Genomic DNA, 21134 nt, shown 5'->3' with positions numbered 1-21134 from the left:
AACATTTGTAGTAACTGTTAAATGAGAAACTATTTTGTTCCGTAAACCTTCATCTTAAGTGAGAATAACAGCACAATTCGAAGAGCGTAGTCAATGTCACTGAACTGTGTATGTAGAAATTTTTGAAACCGTGTATCTTTGGCTATGTGTATTTTCACCAAAAAAAAAAGGTTGAGAAGTTAGACGGTTAATATGTTGTAGGGTTGTTAACCAATGTCATAAAACAACATTGAAAACAACATGAAACTACTGTTTCATGAGAAACTATTTGTTCTGTAAGCCTTCACCCGAAGTACAATAAAATATATTAAAAAAAAAAAAAGAGTAATCTATGCTCATCGTTTCTTTTTTCTCACTTCCCGTATGACCCTTCGAATTCCTATCTAACTTACCCACAGGTACCAGATTTCCACCGAAATGCCTTGCTAGGATCACCAATGACCTCCTAAATGTTAAGCCTGGGGACTATCCCTCCATCTTCATTTTATTTGATCTCTGTATGAACTCTGGAGTCCCTGGGTGGTGCAAACGGTTAATACTCTTGGCTGCTAACCAAAAGGCTGGAGGTGCGAGTCCACCCAGAGGGCCTCAGAAGAAAGGCCTGGTGATCTACTGCTGAAAAATCAACCACTGAAAACTTTATGAGGCACAGTTCTACTCTTGACACACATGGGGTCACCATGAGTCTGAATCTACTCAACGGCAACTGGTAAAAAATATGGACTTTGACATTGCTGAGCACTCCTATCTTCTTGCAACTCTTTCCTTCACTTCCAAGGCACTGTTCTCTCTTGGCTTTTATCTCTCTGGCTGTTCCATATCTGTCTTCCTCTACCTACTTCTTAAATATTGGTGCTCCCCAGGGTTCTCTGTCCTTGATCCTCTTCTCATAGCATATACCTCTCTGGGCTGTGGCTACAATTACCACTATATAGAGAACTCCCGAATCTATATATTCAATACAGATCTTTATACTGAAAAGATTCAACAACTGCCTACAAGATACTTCTACCTCTATCTCCAATTCAACATGTCTAAATTTGAACTCACAATCCATACCCCTACAACCTGCCCTTTCCTGTATTTCCACCCGTTATTGGTACCACCACCTACACAGTCAGCCAAACCAAAAATCTGGCTTCTCCCTCATCCTCACATTCTGTATGTAATTATTCATTACTTTAGTCCCCTAAGATTTTCCAGCCTCTAGTCTTATCCCCTTCTAATCCATCCCTTTTTAACGTTTTAAATTCTGCATTCAAACATACAAAACCACAGAGAATATAACAACTGCACAGCCACCACAAAGAGTATACACATGTTAACATTTTGCCATGGTTTTTTTTCTTTATAAGAAATAAAACATCATGAATACAGTTAAAGTCAAATCCCCACACTTTCCCCATTGCTCCAACCCCAGAAATAACCACCCTCACATCTGGACAAAAGCTGCCATCCTCCTCCCTTCTGGCCACACTCTTCTCCATGAGTTAAGGAGTCTGTTGAGCCAAGGGGACATGCCCACTTGGTGTCTGAGATCCCTCGACCTGGGGCCCTGGCATTCCCTGCCTAAATGGCTTCAAGTCTGCTTCGGAAGCCTGCCAGGGCCTCTTCCTTAGGTCCATTCTCCCGAGGGCTAGCTACCCTGCCCATGTGTGCATATCTTGGCTCAAAGGGCAGCCAAGGGTGCTGTGCTGTGGATGGATATTGGACACATGAGCTGGAGTAGTCAGCTAAAGGGGACACAAATATACGCACGAAGCTCCTCACAGTTAGGGGAAGAACTGGAGGTGTGAAGACAAGAGAGCTGGCTCTTCTTGCATTGTCTTTCTGCATTTCTTGGGCTCTGAGGGGTCCAAGAATTCTAAATTCAAACCTGCCCTTCCAAATGGTTGTGAAGATGTATCTGTCAGGGTAGAAAACAATGTAGCAGTTTGCTGGCTTGATTTGTAATTTTTAAACAGTTAAAAGGAGGTATGTAGACCTCCACTTGTCCAACTGCCCAGAGTACCACAAACGCTAAGAGCAAACCTGGTTGGTATTTATCTTTCTTCCCATGCATGGTTTGGGTTTTTTTGGCTGTTGTTTTTGTTTTTTGGTAATGTTTACTACATCAGTAAGCTCTATACTGTTCTTTTGTACTTCTTTATTTCCATAAACGGTATCAAATGATATGTGCCCTTTTGCAACTTTTTCACTTAACAGTTTTTGAGATTGATTCATGTTGACACATAAAAACCTAATTTATTTAACTGCTGAGGGAATCATACTTTATCCCTTTATCCTTTCTCCTAGCAAGAACAACTGTTTTAACTTTTTCCAGTACTACAGTCTTGTAATGAAACTTTTTTTATAACTCAACGTGTATATGTGTGTGTATATGATTTTCACTAGGACAGGCCCCTATTAATAGAATCCCTGCATAGCAAGGAAAGCATCTCTTCAACTTTACTAGGTATGGTTATATTGCTCTCCGAAGTGATTATACCAAATTATATTCCCTCAGCAGTGGGTAAGCTCCCATTATCAATTCTAGTTAATAATAAATTATGTCAGTCTAATGGTATCTCATCATTGATTTAATATGCATTACTCTGATAACTATGAGGCTGAGCATCATTCCATATGTTTATTGGTCTTTCAGTTGGCCGCTTCTTTGAAATGCCTATTCAGATCCCCTGACCATTTTTCTACTGGGGTGTTTGTCATAGTGATTTGCAGCTCTTCATATATTTCATTGCAAATATTTTCTCCCAGCCTGTGGCTTATCTGAAGTCCCTGGGTAGTACAAACTGTTAAGGTGCTCCATTGGTGCTCCATTACTAACTGAAAGGTTGGAGGTTCAAGTGTACCCAGAGGTGTCTTGGAAGAAAGGCCTGGTGTTAAACTTCCAAAAAAATCAGCCACTGAAAACCCTATAGAGAATAGTTCTACTCTGACACGCGTGGGACACCATCAGTCAGGATCGACGGCAACTGGTTTGTTTTTCTTGGTGGTTTACCTTCATGTTATCTTTTATCATACAGTAGATTTTTTAATATGTAGTCAAATTATCAATCTTTTCCTTTATATTTTGTGTTTATTGCTTAAAGAATCTTTTTCTACCCTATTATCAGAGATACTCCCAGTATTTTCTAAGTTTTATACAGTAGTTTGGCCTTTAATTCAGAGTGAGTATTTTTGTGTATGGTGTGAGGTAAAGATCTATTTTTCTTGTTTTCTATAAGGTTAGCTAAGTATTCAAGACAACTGAAAACAACATTTTTGCCCCACTAATTTGCAATTCCACCTATGTCATGCACCAAATTCAAATATATCTGAGAGCATATTTCTGGGATCCTTAATTCTGTAACATTGGTTATTCAACTATCGTGACACCAATACCTCACTGTTTTTCAATTAATATGACTTTATATAATAGCCTGATACTTGATAAAGCAAGTCCACCCATCATGTTCTTCTTCAAAATTATCTTGAATATCCTTGGCTATGAATCATCCTTATTGTCAATTTCTATTTAAAAAAAGTAAGTTCTTCTATTCCTAGTGTTCTAGGTTTTTTTTATAATAAATGAGTGGTAAATTTTATCAGATGCTTTTTTGAACATCTATTGAGATGATCACATGATTTTACTCTCCTTTAATTTGTTAACATAGTAAATTACATTAGATTCTTAATGTTCAACCTTCCATTCCAGGAGTAAATGCTACTCGGTCATGATCTGTTTTTTGGGTTTTTTTTTATACACTACTAAATTCAGCGTATATTTCATTTGGGACTTTTTAAATTGATGTTCATGAGATTGTCTTGTATTTTATCTTTCTTGTACTGTCCCTATGAGATTTTTAATATCAAGTTGTAAAAGGACCCCAAAATTGGTCTGGAAACATTTTTTATTCCCTGGAATAGTCTGTATATTCGGGTAGTCTGTAAAATCATCTGTGCCTGGTGCTTCCTTAGTAGATAGATATTTTCCTTTTTGCTTTTCATTATGGAAGTTTCAAACATGTATTAGAGAGATCAGTGCAACAACCCCCCATGTATCTATCACCCTGCTTTGGCAATCAATTCCTGGCTAATCTTATTTCATCTATTTCCCTTATTCCCTTACCTGCCTCCTCATCTTGAATGAATTATTTTGAAGTAAATCTCAGACATCATATCATCTTACCTATAAATATTTTAGTATATATATTTTAAAGGACCCTTTAAAATATATAACAAAAAAAATCACACTAAATATTTAATCCGTAATATTAATAAATATCCAGCAGTATTCGAATTTTTCCAACTGTCATACATTTTTGTAGTTTTTTCATATAAGGACCCAAATAAGTCCATACACTTAAATTGGTTGATATGTCTTTTAAATCTCTTTTAATCTATAGGTTTCCCTCCCCCCCCCCTTCTTCATGCAATTTATTTGTGGAAGAAAATGGGTCATTTGTCCTATACAGTTTCCAACATTCTAGATTTTGTTACATTGCATCTATGTGATATTACTTAATGCGTATATTTTACAGGATGTATTTTTCTAGAAAATTGACTATTTCATCCAAATTTTCAAATTTATGGGCATAAAGCTGTCCATGATATATCCTTAAGGGTTTTTTTAAATCTTTATTATTTCTATAGTTATTTCTCCTTTTTCATTCCTATCATATGCTTTCTTGCTTTTTTCTTTATCAATCTTGCCAGAGATTTGCCTGTAATATTCTATATTAAAATTTTCAGTGAATTGGCTTTTGGTTGTTAATCTTCACTGTTTTCTATTCCACTCATTTCTGCTCTTTATTATTTCCTAGCTTCTACTTCACTTGGGATTGCCATGAGTTGGAATCAACTCAACAGCAACAAACAACAACACTTCCTCTGAGTTTAAACTGCTGTTATTTTTCTAACTTCTTCAGTTGTACACTTAATAATGTTCAGCCTTACTTCTATTTAAACACTTTAAAAATTTTAGGACATATTTTTTTCATATTAACATCTCTGAAATCGAGATGATTCTTACAATCGGAGTCTTTTACACTCACTGTCAGCTAGGAAGCAAGGATGATGCAGTTGTCATTGCTGGTATATGTATGAACATGGACAATTAAAGAATAAGCTCATAGAAAAATGTAGCAACTTGGTTGTTATCCCTGGTGGCGTGATTAGACAACTGTAACCTCTCAAGTTAGCCAACAAACCATTTACAGACAGACCATCTGAGGAAGAACTATAAATCTCATCTGAAAACTTTTTGTTGATACCTTTCGGCAAGCTAAAGCAAGCATTAGCATCAAAACTTGATGAGTGTCAGAGGTTTGAAAGGAAATTCCCACGATAGCTGTGAAGCACTCTTAAGAAATGCTGTATCAACAATGCTCTTGATGACATAGTGAGCAATACTGTGCAGAAAAACACAAACATCTGTGAATCAGTCGAAAAGTGATATAGAAGAGTCAGACTTGGAATATGAAGAAGTTACAGGAATATTCTATTAATGTATTGTTTCACTTCTTTTTTAACATATGTACATTAGTGAGCTGATAAATCTGTATCTAAATAAATTCATAAGAGCTCTTTCACAATCAGTGAAAAAAAGTCTATGTGATAGGAAAGCATTGTATCACAGTTGAGTTAGCAGCATTTCCTTATGATTTGAAAATAAGAGTACATCTTAAAATTGATGGCATCTTAAGATTCAACAAAATACTGTATAAAAACCAAAACTAAACCTGTTGGCATCGAGTTGATTCCGAGTCACAGCAACCCTATAGGACAGAGTAGAACTGCCCCATAGAGTTTCCAAGGAGAGCCTGGTGGATCCAAACTGCCGATCTTTTGGTCAGCAGCCGTAAATCTTAACCACTATGCCAGAAGGGTTTCTAAAATATGGTACAGACACTTGAATTTTCCTCTAAGTATTACTTTGGCTGTACGACACAGATTTTGACAGTGTTTTTATTGTTTTTCAATTCTAAATATTTTCTAATTTCCACTATTTTGTTCTCAACCCACACTATACATACATATATATTTTTTAAATTTCCAAAAATGGACTGGAGGAAGGGAATTATGTTTATTTTAATTAATTTCTAATTTCATTGCATTTTGACCAGATGTGATTTACATATCAATCCAATATTTGTTACAACTTTCTTTGTAAATAATTATGTGCTTAGTTTTTTTAAACGGTCCATGTTTGTATGATTCTATATACATGTAGTATTTTTCTTTTAGTGGCTACTTTTACCTTTTTAATATGCATCTAACTTAAAGCCTAAACTTAATCACTATCCCTACCCTCCTCCTGAACTATATATAGACCCTTAGAACTCTTTAACTCTGATCACTTTCCCTGCCAGCTTACCTTTTATCATTGTCTATTACTTTAGTTCCACCTTGTTTTAGCCCCCCCACCATTAATCATAATTTGTTTTATAGTCAATATTAGCTTAGTTTATCTACCAATTTCTTTGTTCACCATGACTTTTGTATCTATTCTCCCCTAAGTTTCATTTCCTTCTTTCTGAAGTATATTCTTTACTATAATAGTCCTTTCAGAAACAATGTGATAAATTCTATTTTTGCTTTTCTGATAATATTTTTATTTTACCCTTACTCTTGAATGATAATTTAGCTGAGTATGAAATCTGAATCTCTCTCAACACTTTGAAGATCTTCAATTTTTTTCTGGCCTGAGTTGTTGATTATAAGAAGTCTGTTCGCAGTCTGACTGTTGGTGCTTTGTCTTTCCTTTATGATTGCTTTTAAAAGTGTCTGATATGCTATAATTTCACTGTAATGTATTCAGTTATGAAAAAAATTTTTTTTTTTAATTCATGCTAGGGTCTCATGATTCCTGAAATCTCAGGAATCAGGTCTTTTTACTAATTCTGAACAATTCTCTTCATCTCCCTCATTTTATTTTTCTCTATTAGATGTTGGATCTTCTTCATTTGTTCTTCATGTCTCTTCACCTCTCATATTTTCCTCCACTTGTACTTATTGTTTTACACTCAGGAATTTCCTCCTATCAATCAATCTCCCAGCTTACTGATTTTTCTCTTCATTAGCATACACTATTCTTCAACTTATCACCGAGTTTTTTTAACCTCACTGACTGTATTTTTCAATATGTTTAGTTCTTTTTCAAATGTGCTGATTCATAATGATTAGTTCTTTTCTTGGGATTTCAATTATTTCTTTGAGGTCTGTAGTCAATTAAGACATGCTAATTAAAATTACCTTTCAGGTTGCTATTCTACTATCCCAGTTCTTGGAGTTATAATCCTCTTACTTGTTATACCTGTTGAATCTCATTTGTTGTACAAAACTGTTTCCTCATGTGTTGTCATTTTTAATTATAAGTTCATCTTTAGTTGGGCTTATTTATTCTGTAAGAATCCCTTGTGGCCCATGGTATGGAAGTGCCCCTCAGAGTCATGTTTTTCCTTTCTCCGTTGATCAGGGGTATCACTAGCTTGGGCCCAGTTTTTATATTAATAGCTCTGCTTGGGAATACCTGAACCATATAATTAATATAAACTGAGATCCTAAATATGAACAAGGCATAGATCTGGTGCTTCAGTTTCTCAGGGAAGTTTGTTTGTTTGTTTTTTAAATCATTTTCCCTTTTGCAGAGAGCCCAGACAAAGCAAGACAAGATTTCTTGTCATCTCCTTGTGTCAGTGGAAGATTTTTTTCTAGCCTACCCTTTCACCTAGGATACAACACATTAAGAATCCCAGCTTAATGCATAAGTCCTAGTTCTGGTTCCTTTTTCCTCACGGTTAACACTCAGTCCCCTAGGAACAGAAAACCAGAAATGACTCCTCACTCCACTCCTTCACCTTGCTCCAGGGAATACAGCGCATCAGCTCAAGGGCTTACAGTTTTAGTTTTTAGTTCCATTTTTGTTTCTGGAACCTGGAGACTTTCCTCTCTTTCCTGAGAGCTCAGGAATGCATTTAACAGAATTGCTGTTCTACCTTATCAAGCTTTTCTAGATATCTGTAGCACAGGAGTTTTCAACTTAGATAGCCATCTTGCTAAAAGAGAATTTGGGCTCCCCAATCTATTTGTTACATTACTCCCATAGGAATGACCTCTCTAAAATGCAAAGATGAACTCCTCTTTAAAACTCTTCAGTGGCTCCTCATTCCTTAGTATGGCACTCAAAGTCCACCATTATCCAGCAACTGCCTATCTCTACAATTTCACCTTAGCATTCTCTCACATGCACCCAATGCTCCAACCACTCCTATTTACAATCCCTAGAACTCTCCTTATTGTTTCAAGCTCCTATGCCTTTCACTGTACTAATTTCCCTCTCATCTGCATCCTGCCTTCATCTACGTACTGAATATCTGCCTTTAATTAAAGCCTTTCCTGACCCAACTACGCTTTCTCCTTTGTGAAACTAACTAACATGTATTGAGCCTTTTATATGCAAAGCATTATAATAACTCATTCAGCCTTCACAACAACTTTATGATTTTGGTACTACTGTTGTTGTTAGGTGCTGTCGAGTCAGTTCTAACTCATAGTGACGCTTTGTACAACAGAACGAAACACTGCCCGGTCCTGAGCCATCCTCACAATACTTGCTTTGTTTGAGCCCACTGTTGCAGCCACAGCGTCAATTCATCTCATTGAGGGTCTTCCTCTTTTTTTTTGCTGACCGTCTACCAAGTATGATGTCCTTCTCCAGGGACTGGTCCCTCCTGATAACATGTCCAAATACCAGGAAGATGTTTACCTGTGTTTTATTGACTATCCAAAGGCATTCGATTGGGTGGATAATAACAAATTATGGATAACGTTGTGAAAAATGGGAATTCCAGAGCACTTAATTCTGTTCTTGCAGAACCTGTACATAGACCAAGAGGCAGTCGTTTGAACAGAGCAAGGGGATACTGTGTGGTTTCAAAACCAGGAAAGGTGTGCGTCAGGGTTGTATCCTTTCATCATACTTATTCAATCTGAATGCTGAGCAAATAATCCAAGAAACCGGACTATATGTAGAATGTGGCATCAGGATTGGAGGAAGACTCATTAACAACCTGCGATATGCCACACAACCTTGCCTGCTGAAAGCAAAGAGGGCTTGAAGCACTTACTGATGAAGATCAAAGACTACAGCCTTCAGTATGGATAACACTTCAACATAAAGAAAACAAAAATCCTCACAACTCGACCCATAAGCAACATCATGATAAACGGAGAAAAGACTGAAGCTGTCAAGGATTTCATTTTACTTGGATCTGCAATCAACACCCATGGAAGCCGCAGTCAAGAAATCAAATGACGTATTGCCTTGGGCAAATCTGCTGCAAAAGACCTCTTCAAAGTGTTAAAAAAGCAAAGATGCCACTCTGAGGACTAAGGTGTGCCTGACCCAAAGCATGGTATTTTCAATTGCCTCATATGCATACGAAAGCTGGACAATGAATGAGGAACACCGAAGAAGAACTAATGTATCTGAACTATGATGCTGGCCAAGAATACTGAACAGACCATGGACTGCCAGAAGAAGAACAAATCTGTCTTGGAAGAAGTACAGCCAGAATGCTCCTTAGAAGTGAGGACAGTGAGACTTCGCCTATGTACTTTGGATATGTTATCAGGCGGGACCAGTCCCTGAAGAGGGACATCATGCTTGGTAAAGTAGAAGGTCAGCGAAAAAGAGGAAGACCTTCAACAAGTGAAGGGATTATCCCCATTTTTCAGATGAGGAAACTAAGGTACAGAAAGGTTAAACAATGTGCCCAATGGCACACAGCTATAAATGGCAGACAGCAGGTAGTCTAACTCCAGATCCTCCTCTATTAACCACTATACCATGTTGCCTTCTACGATTATATTTTGCGTTAGCTCAAGATGCATTTATTATACCATATTTCAGTTACATGTTTACATACCAATCTTCTCCAGGACACTTTGACTTTCAGGGACACAATAATGCTTTTTTATATTTTGCTCCAGTGCCTAGCACACAGAAGGCCTCAATGGTTACTAAATTAATGAATGACTAAAGGAAATATCTCCACAGCCACTGCTTTAGTTTAGCCTCTCCTCATCTCTTGCCTGAACTACTAAAATAGTACCTACCTTAAGTGAACTCTCGGTCTCCAATTTCTACTCACATCTTTCCTCTAAACTCCCAACCAATATTATATTTGTAAAGCACATTATGATTACTGTCATTCCACTATTTAAAAATCTTCAAGGGCTCCAGACTGTCTATAGGATAAAGTCCCAAATTCTTTTAGCATGACATCCAATGTCCTTCATGATCTGACTTCCTTCCCCACTCCAGTCCCACATTCCACCTATATTTAACTTCTTGCCAGTCCCTGAACATGCCAAGCACCTTCACGCCTTTGTATGTGCAGGTTCTTCTACCTGGAATGGCCATTCCCTACTCCTTTACCTGGTAATTCCTTATTCTTCAACATACAGTTCATATGCCTTCCTCAGGTTTCCTCCAGACTGTCAGTTATCCCATTCCTATACTCTGTTGGTATTTATGCATTTATCTCACTTAGCACTTTGTATTGTTATCTGTTTAGGTATAAAAGTGTCCCTCCAACCAGACCGTGGAGTCTTGAAGAACAGGGACCATGTCTTACTCATCTTTTTTATTGTATCATCTTGTATACTGTGTGCCCAAGAAATGCTCACTGAATTATAGCTGAATGAAATTTGACAAACATATCCTACATCCTACACTCAAGTAAACTCAAATATAAATGAATGCAAGGTAGGCAACTCTTCCAAGATTAACTGGCAAGACAAGGAAATATGAATGAACAAAAACAAATAAACTCATAAACATGAATGAATCCTAAGTTTCTGCTGCTCATTCTGAATTCTATAGACTGGCACAGGCACCATTCCTTCAATGGTAATTACTGTTTAGTTGGTGGAATACATAGTGAGGTAACTCTATCATGAGCTTCAAAAAATACATAAGCGGGGACCTCATACCATCAAGAAAGCAGTGCCGTGAGCAGAGCGCATCCTTTGGACCGGGGTCCCTGCGCCGAGAAGCTCCTAGTCCGGGGAAACACTGATGAGAAGGCCGACAGAGAGAAAAAGCCTTCCCCTGGAGCTGACGCCCTGAATTTGGACTTCTAGCCTACTTTGACTGTGAGGAAATGAACTTCTCTTCGTTCAAACCATCCACTTGTGGTATTTCTGTTATGGCAGCACCAGATAACTGAGACAGAATTTGGTACCGAGAGTTGGGTGCTGCTCTAACAGATACCTAAAATGTGGAAGCGGTTTTAAAACTGTGAATGGATAGATGTACGGCAGTGACAGAGGACCAGCAGCAGCAGAGAACCTACAGCAGCAGAGCAGTGGCAGCAGCAGAGAACCAACAGCAGCAGAACCAGGAGACCAGTGCAAGACGGTGCTGGAGCCAACCCACGGAGCAAGAGAGCTGAGTGCCTGTGTGCAGGAGCCTTCCTGGCGGAGTGGGGTGCCTCTGGGCACTTATCGGTGGAGCTAGGCTTGCAAACCCACAGAGCGAGAGAGCTGAGTGTCTGTGTGCACGAGGCTTTCTGGCGGAGTGGGGTGCCTCCGGGCACTTATACCGGTGGAGCTACAGAGCTTTGGAACACTTGCCCCAGCAGGGCAGATGCAGGCGTGAGGCCCGAGGGCCAAGAGGCCACAGGAAACAGAAGCAGAAGCTGAAGAGACAAGGGACACAAGAAGCCGAGCTGCTTCAGTCTCAAAAAGTATGGCCATGACCTCATGGGTTTCAAAGGGTGGAGCCATGGCATCTGGTGTTTCTAAGGGTGGAGTTGTCACTCCGATGGACTAGGAGAATGGTGCACCTAAAGCCAAGGGAGCAGAGTTGCTGTTCCAGTGGGCCTGGAAGGTGGAGCTGAAGCCCAGGGCCAGGGGCCTCCACTCAAAATCCAGAGACTGTGGGCAATACCTAGAGTCTGGAGGGCAGGGCTATTGTGTAAATTGTCTCAGAGAACAGAGGATTATTTTCAAAGCCTTGAGGGCTAATGTAATGTGTTCTGCTGACTTGCTTGGTGCCTGTTATCACTTCTTTCCCTCTAGTTTCTCCCATTTGTAATGGAAATGTCTAGCTTGTGCCTGTTCTGCCATTGTACCTTTGGAAGCAAATAACTTGTATTCTAGATTTCACAGATGAAGAGGAATTTTTGGATTTTGGACTTGGGAGTTAAGACTTTTGCTATGATATGATGGGGTGAATATGTTTTCCATGTTGCAAGGATGTGATTTTTGGGGGGCCAAAGGGTAGAATGTCATGGTTTGAATTATGTCTCCCAAAAAATGTGTGTATCAATTTGGCTAGGCCGTGATTCCTGGTACTGTGTGATTTTCCTGTATGTTGCAAACCTGCCTCTCTGATGTTAATGAGGGAGGATGGGTGGCAGTTGTATTAGTAAGGCAGGACCTGATCTATAAGACTGGACTGTGTCCTGAGGCAATCTCTTGAGATATAAAAGACAGAAGTGAGCAGTGAGACAGGGGGACCTCATACCATCAAGAAAGCAGTGCCGGGAGCAGAGCGCGTCCTTTGGACCAGGGTTCCTGCGCCGAGAAACTCCTAGTCCAGGGGAACACTGATGAGAAGGCCAACAGAGAGAGAAAGACTTCCCCTGGAGCTGATGCCCTGAATTTGGACTTTTAGCCTACTCTGACTGTGAGGAAATAAACTTCTCTTCGTTCAAACGAAAAAAAAAAAAATACATAAGCACAGGCAAGTGTTTCCTGCATTAGTATAACACGTAAGGACACTCAAACTCTGGAATACACGTCATTAAGGATAAAGAGTTGAGTAATTTCATACACTTTAAAACAAATCCTTACAGACCAGGGAAATTCCTGTCCTTTTATACTACAATCACATGGTTTCATTATTCATTAGTCCTAAATGCAATTTAGGCTGCACACATAGCAAACATTGTCTGCCAACTGAGTAATAAACCAGAACTACTTGCCTGCTTTTCATAGAAAGGGGAACTTCATTAAATGAGTAAATGTTAACCCTAAGTAAACAAGGGGACTGGGGTGGGATAAAGGGAAGGGGTAAGTGAGGAACTATTTTTTTTTAATCTGTTCAGTTTTTGAAATGCACTTCTAACGTGTTTCAGACTCAAAGACATTATAATTTAGAATTATCATCCTTGATTTCAAATCAAAACATGAAAGGAATTCTTAAAATTCATTAATCATTATCCATGATGTTTAAGTGTTGCTGTTGTATATACTTCTAAATCTACCTATATACACCTGTGTGGTAAATGTTTTTTATATTAAAAGACCAGGACTATCTCTAAATTTAAAATATAAGCTCCATGAGGGAGGGATCTTTGAATATTTTGTTCACCGATGTCTCCCAAGCACCGAGAATAGTGCCCAGCAGAGAGCAGGCACTCATTTAATACTTGCTGAATACTGTTCAAGATGGTCCAAATACTTAATATGTCATTATCCTGGTGGTGTAGTGGTTAAGAGTTCAGCTGCTAACCAAAAGGTCGGAAGTTCGAATCTACCAGGCGCTCCTTGGGAACCCTATAGAGCAGTTCTACTCTTTCCTATAGGGTCACTATGAGTCAGAATCAACTCGACGGCAACAGGTTTTTTCCTACACAATGAGCTGCAGATGCTCCAAAACCATGAAGTAGAAGTATGGGTTCATCTTGAACTGATTACTGCCTAAGCCCTCACACACAGGTTTTCACAAATCAAGAACTGATAACTATATCCAAAAGCAAACTAACAATGCATATAAGAATAAAATAAAGCTTTTCACATGGGGGTCACTTAGGTTTTGAACCTTAAAAGATTGCCAAGAAGCTGGCAAAAAATAAAAATGTCTCCTGAGCAACTAAAATTTTCAACAAGTGCAAACTCTTGCAATTTTTTCATACACAATCCAATTCCAAAAGACATATGGGGCTTCAACAAAATAAAAAACTTATAAGGATTTCATTTAAACACAGTGCATTTATTACAAAATTTTTATTTCCAGTATTATAAAGCAGGTCTGACCTTTCTTTTACCAATTGCCCTAACTATGCCAAACTCTGAATATTCCTAAAATTGCTAATTCTATTCTCACTTCCCGCTCATAAAAGTACAATATATTTATGAAACTAGTATTTTTAGTTTTCCCTATTAAAAGCAATCATGAGCATTTCACTGTTAGTCAGGCTATCTGTATTTCAGCCCTTGTTTATCTGTCACTAATTCATCATGGCCTTTAGCTGGTAACTCTCTGTTCTGGGCCTCAGTTTCCTCTATGATAGAATGAGGGACCTGAATTAGAACAATGGTTCTCAACCTTTTTTTGCAACCCTTTGAGATTGTAGTGAAAGCTAAAGATGACCTTCTCTTCATAAAAATGCACATACACACTTACATAATGATTGTACAATTACATATAATAGCAAAAGAATGGAAACAACCTAAATGTCCACCAACAGATGGTTAAGTAAATTATATTACATCCATTCAATATTTCATGCGACTGTAAGAAAAACAAAAAAAAACCTTTCTATGTACTGACATGGAAAAATTTCCGTCATGTACTGTTAAACAAATAAAGTTACAGAAGACTGTGTATAATCTGCAAAGTACTGTATAAAATGGTCAAAAATAAAATAACTATACTTGAATTTTCATGTATATGCATAAAGAAACTGTGGAAGAATAAACAAGAATCTTTCATGGGAACGGGAAAGGAGGGGTGGAGTGGGAGGGAACCTTTTCATTGTATACTTTTTTATATTTTAGTTTGAATCATGTAAATATATTAGCTATTAAAATATACTGAATATAACTTCAAGAGATTTAGACAACTTGCTGAAGCCCAGGGGGTCCATAGAACCGCAGTTTAAAAAAAGAAAAAAACCTAGAAGATAGTTCCCAAGCCCTGCTCAGCAATATTCTTCTATGTTTTGACTTAATACATATGTAATTGTACATACTCAACCATCCAACAGTAATAACATTTAAAGAAAAATATTTTTCATTATGATCCTTATATACACATATAACATAATTGTTGGTGGATACTAAGTGAACTTGATAGACCCTAATCTGGAATCTCATTTTGGGTAATTTTCCTTAATCACTGATATACTTAATCTATGACAAAAATTTCTATAAGGGAAAGAAGTTTGCAGAAATCATCAAGACATATTCCCTTCTCATGGCCCAAATTTCAGACCTGTTATTTCACAAGGAATTCCAAACTTAAGAAATAAAAATATAAATTTCTATCCTATTTGACCAAATAATCAATAGTACTAATAAGGAGATCAGAGAAGCGTTTGGTCTTATGCTTTGGCCATCATCTCAGAATTTGAAGCAAATTAAACAGCATTTGAGATCATCACACAGCATCCACAAACTAAGCAACGTCTAAGAAGGCCTTCTTCCTCACAATCCCAGAAATAAAAGCAAGGTATTCTAGGATGCTGGCAGGTATCCCTGACTGCTTAAATCAAAAGACTGCATTCTGGAACCTATAGTTTCTAGGGGCTGCACTTTCGTATATAAGCAATGTCTCCCTTTCCCTACTGAAAATAACACATGGCAGACTTCCCAGCATAAACGGTGCAAATATCTGGATTTTCCTGATTTATGTTTCTTGAAAATCTCCTTCTCGGTAAGACTGTTTTTATCAAACAGATCTGTAGATGCTGTTGACTGTGTATACAGCACTGTATCCCAAGAGTCCTAACTTATAACGGTTATGTTCTGTCTTTTAAACAGGGCACTTTCTATCTCAAAACTCAGCCTAAAAGTCCAAAAAGTGGCAGGCTCTGGGCGGTTGGAAAGGGAAAGAAGTTGAAGGCAAGAGTCCTGCGACAGACTTTTATTAAATTACCAGCATGCTAATAGGAAACCCACACTGCCATGGAGAGAAGCAGCCCAGCCAGTCAACCATCCTTCCTTTCCAAAAGTTTTAAACCCCATCCAGTTTTTCTGTCAGGCTCTAACAGAGTTAGTTTATTAATGGTAATAATATTATCAATATAAACAGCTGTCATTTATTGTTTTCTTACCATGTGACAGGCTTTGTGCTAAGCATGCATTTTTCAAGATTTTATAAGAAAAAAACTGCATACATGAACTCCTTCTCCCAACCCACTCTACTTTCAAGTCTGAAAAGCCCCATTCACATCCTCAAATTCAACCTGTCCCCTAACTATATTGAGAACTCCGGACACTCCACTCCCCTACTCATTGACCCATTCAGGCCCCGGAGCCACATCTTTCCCAGCAATAAGACCTCAAGCTCTTCACTCAAAACTAAAACCAAGCACGTCTCTGATCCTCTAGGGCCCCTGCAAAGTTCAATACCCTCCTCCCTCTACACACCAATTCCAACCTGCTCCTAACACGTTCCAGGATTCTAAGGCCCACTCCAAACTTCTGACTTACGAAAGGCGCGGGATTCCCTCACTGCCCCTCCAAATCCAACGTGCCCGTACTGCATTCCGAAAGTTCAAAATTCAGAAACACACTGCACCAGTGCAGAGCCCGGGTTCCAACCCCACGAGAACTCTCCACACCCGCTCGAGTAAGGCCTGGGACGCTCCACCCCCTAAACAGGCCGGGGCGCGCTCGGCCTCGTTCCGGACCCCAAGAGGAGGAGGGGAAACTCCACCTGGCTCCGCGGGCGCGGCGCGCGGCTCCTGCTCTGGCCCGGGCTCCACAACGGCCGCGCCCCCGTCCCGGCGCGGGCGGCAGCGCTCCGGCTGGCCGCGGCGGATGCGCTCGCCCAGCACCTCCACATCTGCCTGGCTGTCGTCGCGAGCCCGACGGCGGGCCCAACCTGGGCCGCGGACGCGACAGCGCGGGCAACCAGGGCCCGCCGCGTCGGCGGCGCGTTGAGCGCAGCCTTCACACAGCGAATGGCCGCACGGCAAGGCCGCCGATTCCCCCGGCGTCTCCAGGCACCCGGCGCAGCCCGCTTCCTCCGACTTCGGAGGTAGCGACGGTTGCAGCAACGGCGGTGGAAACACCAACAGCGCGGGACCAGAGGCTGGGCCTGGGACCCCAGTCTTTGCTGCCGCCATCTCGTCACAGCGGCCCCGCCGACTCCGCCGACTCAGAGCCGCCGTTGCTGCTGCGGAAGAGGCCCGAGTACTTGGGCCTGCCGCCGCCATCTTGTTTCCCGTTTGAAGGGAGAGCCGTTGCGAGGGAGAAGAGTAGAGGGCGGGGCCCTGGGCGGCTTGCAGCGTATCTGCATATTCATGAGGGGGTGGGACTCCAGTGAGCGCCGGGAAGATTATCCCCGGACCTGGTTGGCAGGAGGTGCCACTTGGTTGGTATTTATTAATTATCCGTTATACATCCGGTCTTCAGCCTCACTCAGCTGAGTCTTTGCAGCTTCCTCTTACAGAACCAAATGAGGGTGAGACCTGAAGAGATTTATTTGTAAATGCTGAGCGATATTAAACTTTAATTATGAGTTATACTTATTTAATCTCGCAGTACCCTCATAACTGAGGTTAAAGTGAGTGAATTATCCAGAAACCTGTTTTGTGGTGCGCGCCTGTACCCTGGGATGAAATGATCTCTTAAAGATTAGGGTAGCTGTTATGACCGGCATCCTCCAATCAGTAACTAACTGCCAAAAGTAACAGCCTCCTGTCAGTCGTCATGTCCTCGTCCTTCCTTTCCACACTTCTTCCTGAAATTCCCCTCCCTTGGTTGGCAAAACCATGCCTTCCTTGCTTTTTTTTTTTTTTCTTTTCCCAGCCTCTCAGCTCTTTCTCAGACTCCTTTCTTGAATCGTACTCCTTGTTTTGTGCTTAAGTGTGGTGTTCTCTAGGTTCAGGCCTCAGTTCTCTCACTCTGCATGCTCCCCCTGTGCATTTCACATTTTCTTCGGTCTGAAACTCACAAGTTATTATCTGTAGGCCAGACTTCATGAGTCCAGTCCAGCACATTCCATTGCCTGATGGAACGGATGTCTGCAAGTCTCATGTACAAAACTAAAGTCACTGTCTTCCACTCTCCTTTCAAAACAGCTCTTCTTCCCATTCCCTAATTCTATTCCATCTTCCCAGTCCCTCAAGCTCCAAACCTAATCATCTTTAACTTCGCCCTCATCTCCCACATCCTGTCAGCTACTTAGTCTTGTCAATTCTCCCACCAAAATATCTATTTTCCCACCTATCCTCTCCTCATCCCATTCCCACTGTATAATTCAGGTTTCATCATTTCTCACCTAGATTATTGCAGCAACATATATATGGTCTCCCTACCCACAGCTTCCTCTCATCCATCCTCCACAATTCTTAGAGTTGCTTCCTAAAGGACAGCTCTGACAATGTCATTCCTGTTTGGGCTAGGGTGAGGTACTCAGATTTTGATGCCAGCCACCTTTCTGGATGTAAAAGGTTTGGGAGAAAGAAGGGCTCCCCTCTGGCGGAGAGATGGCTGTACTGTAGTAATTATCCCACCCTTTGCTTTCTTTGCACTAAGGTAGATTTGAAGCAGAAAGACATTAAACAAATGACATTTCCTGCTGGGAATCTTTATAAGAAAGCACAGGTTTTGTAAGGAGAGCAAAATCTAGACAGCAACATAATGTAGTGGAAGGCATCAGAGGCCCTGGTTTGGATGAGATGGCCCAGAAACAGTGCCTGAGCTGGTGGTAAACCAATCCAAGGCAGAGTGATTGGTCAATGTTAGCAGAACAAAGAGATAGATTCCCAGGTTGAGGACCAGATCACTAGAGGACGGTCAAGATGAAGTAGGGTCAATGAGTAAGTGAAACAAGGGTATGCACAGAGGCCCAGACTGTCAGGATCCTGCCAGACACAGAAGTATGACATCAGCTGTCCTTTATCCATGGGTCCTTCTCACATTCCTCCCCTGGTTCTTGAGGATGCCTTCACCATGTTCTGACAAGGAAGGTCTGTGGTCCAAAGATCAAGCTGACCATCATAAAAAACAGGGCCCTTTGTGTGGGCTGTTCACTCTTGACCGTTTGAGGCTCTTAATCTGAAAGACTTGTTTACTGTTGGAGGAGCTGAGCCGCAGAAGAGTACCATGAATTTTTACGTATAGATAGAAATAAAGCCAGGAAAGTTCCTATCACAGAGGGAAAAGGCAATAGGTCTGAGTAGCACTGGGCCAGAAGCCAGGAGACCTGGGACTCGTCCTGACCCCTTTTGTTAACTTTCCGTGTGATTTCAGACAGGTAGCTTCTCTTCAAGCCTCAGTCTTTCATCTTTAAAACAAGGGTATTGGGATTCAGCAGTTCTCATCCTGGGATGCACCTCAGAAACCTCTACTGATACATATATGCCAAAAACAGGGCGGGATGCAAGCATGTATATTTTTTAAAATCCCACAGAAATTCTAATGAATACTCCTAGCTAAGACCAATAGAATAGACAAGTTCAAAGGTCTCTTCCAGCTCTAACACTCTAGAAGTCTAACTCCCAATTTCCAGCCTCTTCTTTCCTCTATGCTGTTGCCAAATTAATCTTACTAAAGTAGTAATCGTACTAAAGCAGTAGCAGTGACAGAAGGCAAGGCAAATCTAAGAAACCTAGAGTGTTATTCACTATGTGGGAAAATGAGAATGATTCTAAAGTTTCAAGCCTAGGAACCGGGGTTTATGATCACAATTGACAATCTACAGACACAGAAAAACTGGAAAGGAGAACCAGTGTGGAAGAAGATGAGGAACTGGGCATGGAGGACATTTTGTTTTCTTGAGTTTACCACCAGCATCCAAGCCTTCTTCCTTCTGAGGGAAAAATTCCCCTATTCTATGTAGTATTGATGAGACTAGGGAAGCCAAAGCTGGAGATATTTTCCCTGCCGCCTACCAGCTAAGACAAAGCCTATCACCTGGCCACTCTTCTCTGAACTATGAATCGTCATGCAGTGACACAAACACACAGAGGCAGTTTTAGAAATTATTTATGGCAGCAGAGACAGTAGGTATCCAACAGCAGTGTGTCCCTGGTAAAACAGGGGGAGGTGTCCCTACTATGGTGATGATGGCCATGCCAGATTGTTCCTGAGGCACAGACTTGGTGCCTGGCCTTCCTAGGTTACAGCACATTTTCCACCCCTGACTCTCTAGCTTTCCTGTCAACTCTTTGTATCCTTTCAGTAAATTCTTTTTTTTTTTTGCCTTAAATTACTCACAGTTTCTGTTTGCATTGAAGTACTCTCACCAAGACATTGGTTTGTTGATTCTGAAGTGTCACCTGAAAATGGTTTTCAAGGGTGCTTTGTAAATCATAAAATGATACAAGAAGCTTAGGCTAACAGCCTAGAATAGAACAGAGCCCAAGTTGCAGGTGTTGCTTTTGTTCTAAGCCCCCACCTGTACAACAGATCACCAGGGAAAGGGACTCACAGACTCACTTTAACGCAGACATCAAGGATGTCAACTGGAACAGATAGCAGTGCAGCCACACTTACCCATGCTTCCTCCCCAGCTGCTTTTGATGCTGCTATTCCTGCCATGGTGGCACAGTGATTAAGGGTTTGGCTGCTAAGCAAAAGGCTGGCAGTTCAAATCCACTGGTCGCTCCTTGGAAACCCTATGGGGCAGTTCTACTCTGTCCTATAGGGTCACTGTGAGTCGGAATCCACTTGACGGCAACAGGTTTCTGGTTTTTATTCCTGCCGTGCTGTCTGAGAATTACATTGTTTCCATCCTTCTCACAGTGCGTCTACTCCAATAGCTCTCCATGGTTCCATACCACCACTAACCCTCCATCACTCCTTATCAGATCACTGCAAACCTTCCCTCTTTCCTCCAGCTGGTGCCTCCAGATCTCCCTGCTGGACTGAAAGACTCAGATATAAGGGAAGGCCATTCAGTCCAGTTTCAGGTGGAGACAAGACTATTTCTCCCTGTAGCCCCTAAACCCCTTCTTGCCACCCCAGAGGCTGAGGCCATCCTAAGACTGTACACATCTAGGAAGGAAAAGGATCAGTCCCTCAGAACACACCAGATCCACCTCTCTTTTACCCTTCTCATCTCTTTGGGTAGCATCTTATTCCTGTACCCTTCTCCACTCAAGCCAGATTTCCTCTAGAGATTTGACCCCTTCCCTTTTGCTTTGAAGATTCTTGTTACATTCTTACTATCATTCATCTTCAGT

General features: G+C 40.7%; 1 protein-coding gene across 1 annotated transcript in view; it reads right to left on the bottom strand.

Annotated features, from left to right (window-relative positions):
• The window catches only part of RNF169 (ring finger protein 169), a 100705-nt gene extending 83539 nt beyond the window's left edge, over positions 1–17166 (bottom strand). The window contains exon 1 of the mRNA XM_004381968.2: positions 16658–17166. Coding sequence (XP_004382025.1) covers positions 16658–17159 — 502 coding nt within the window. The 5' untranslated portion in view covers positions 17160–17166. The remainder of the gene's footprint in view (positions 1–16657) is intronic.
• Positions 17167–21134: the final 3968 nt, after the last annotated feature.

The sequence above is a fragment of the Trichechus manatus genome, unplaced genomic scaffold (assembly GCF_000243295.1).
Source record: "Trichechus manatus latirostris isolate Lorelei unplaced genomic scaffold, TriManLat1.0 scaffold00088, whole genome shotgun sequence".
Classification (NCBI taxonomy): Eukaryota; Metazoa; Chordata; class Mammalia; order Sirenia; family Trichechidae; genus Trichechus; species Trichechus manatus.
Note: the sequence above shows the minus strand (reverse complement) of the source record. Positions and strands in the feature narration are given on the sequence as shown.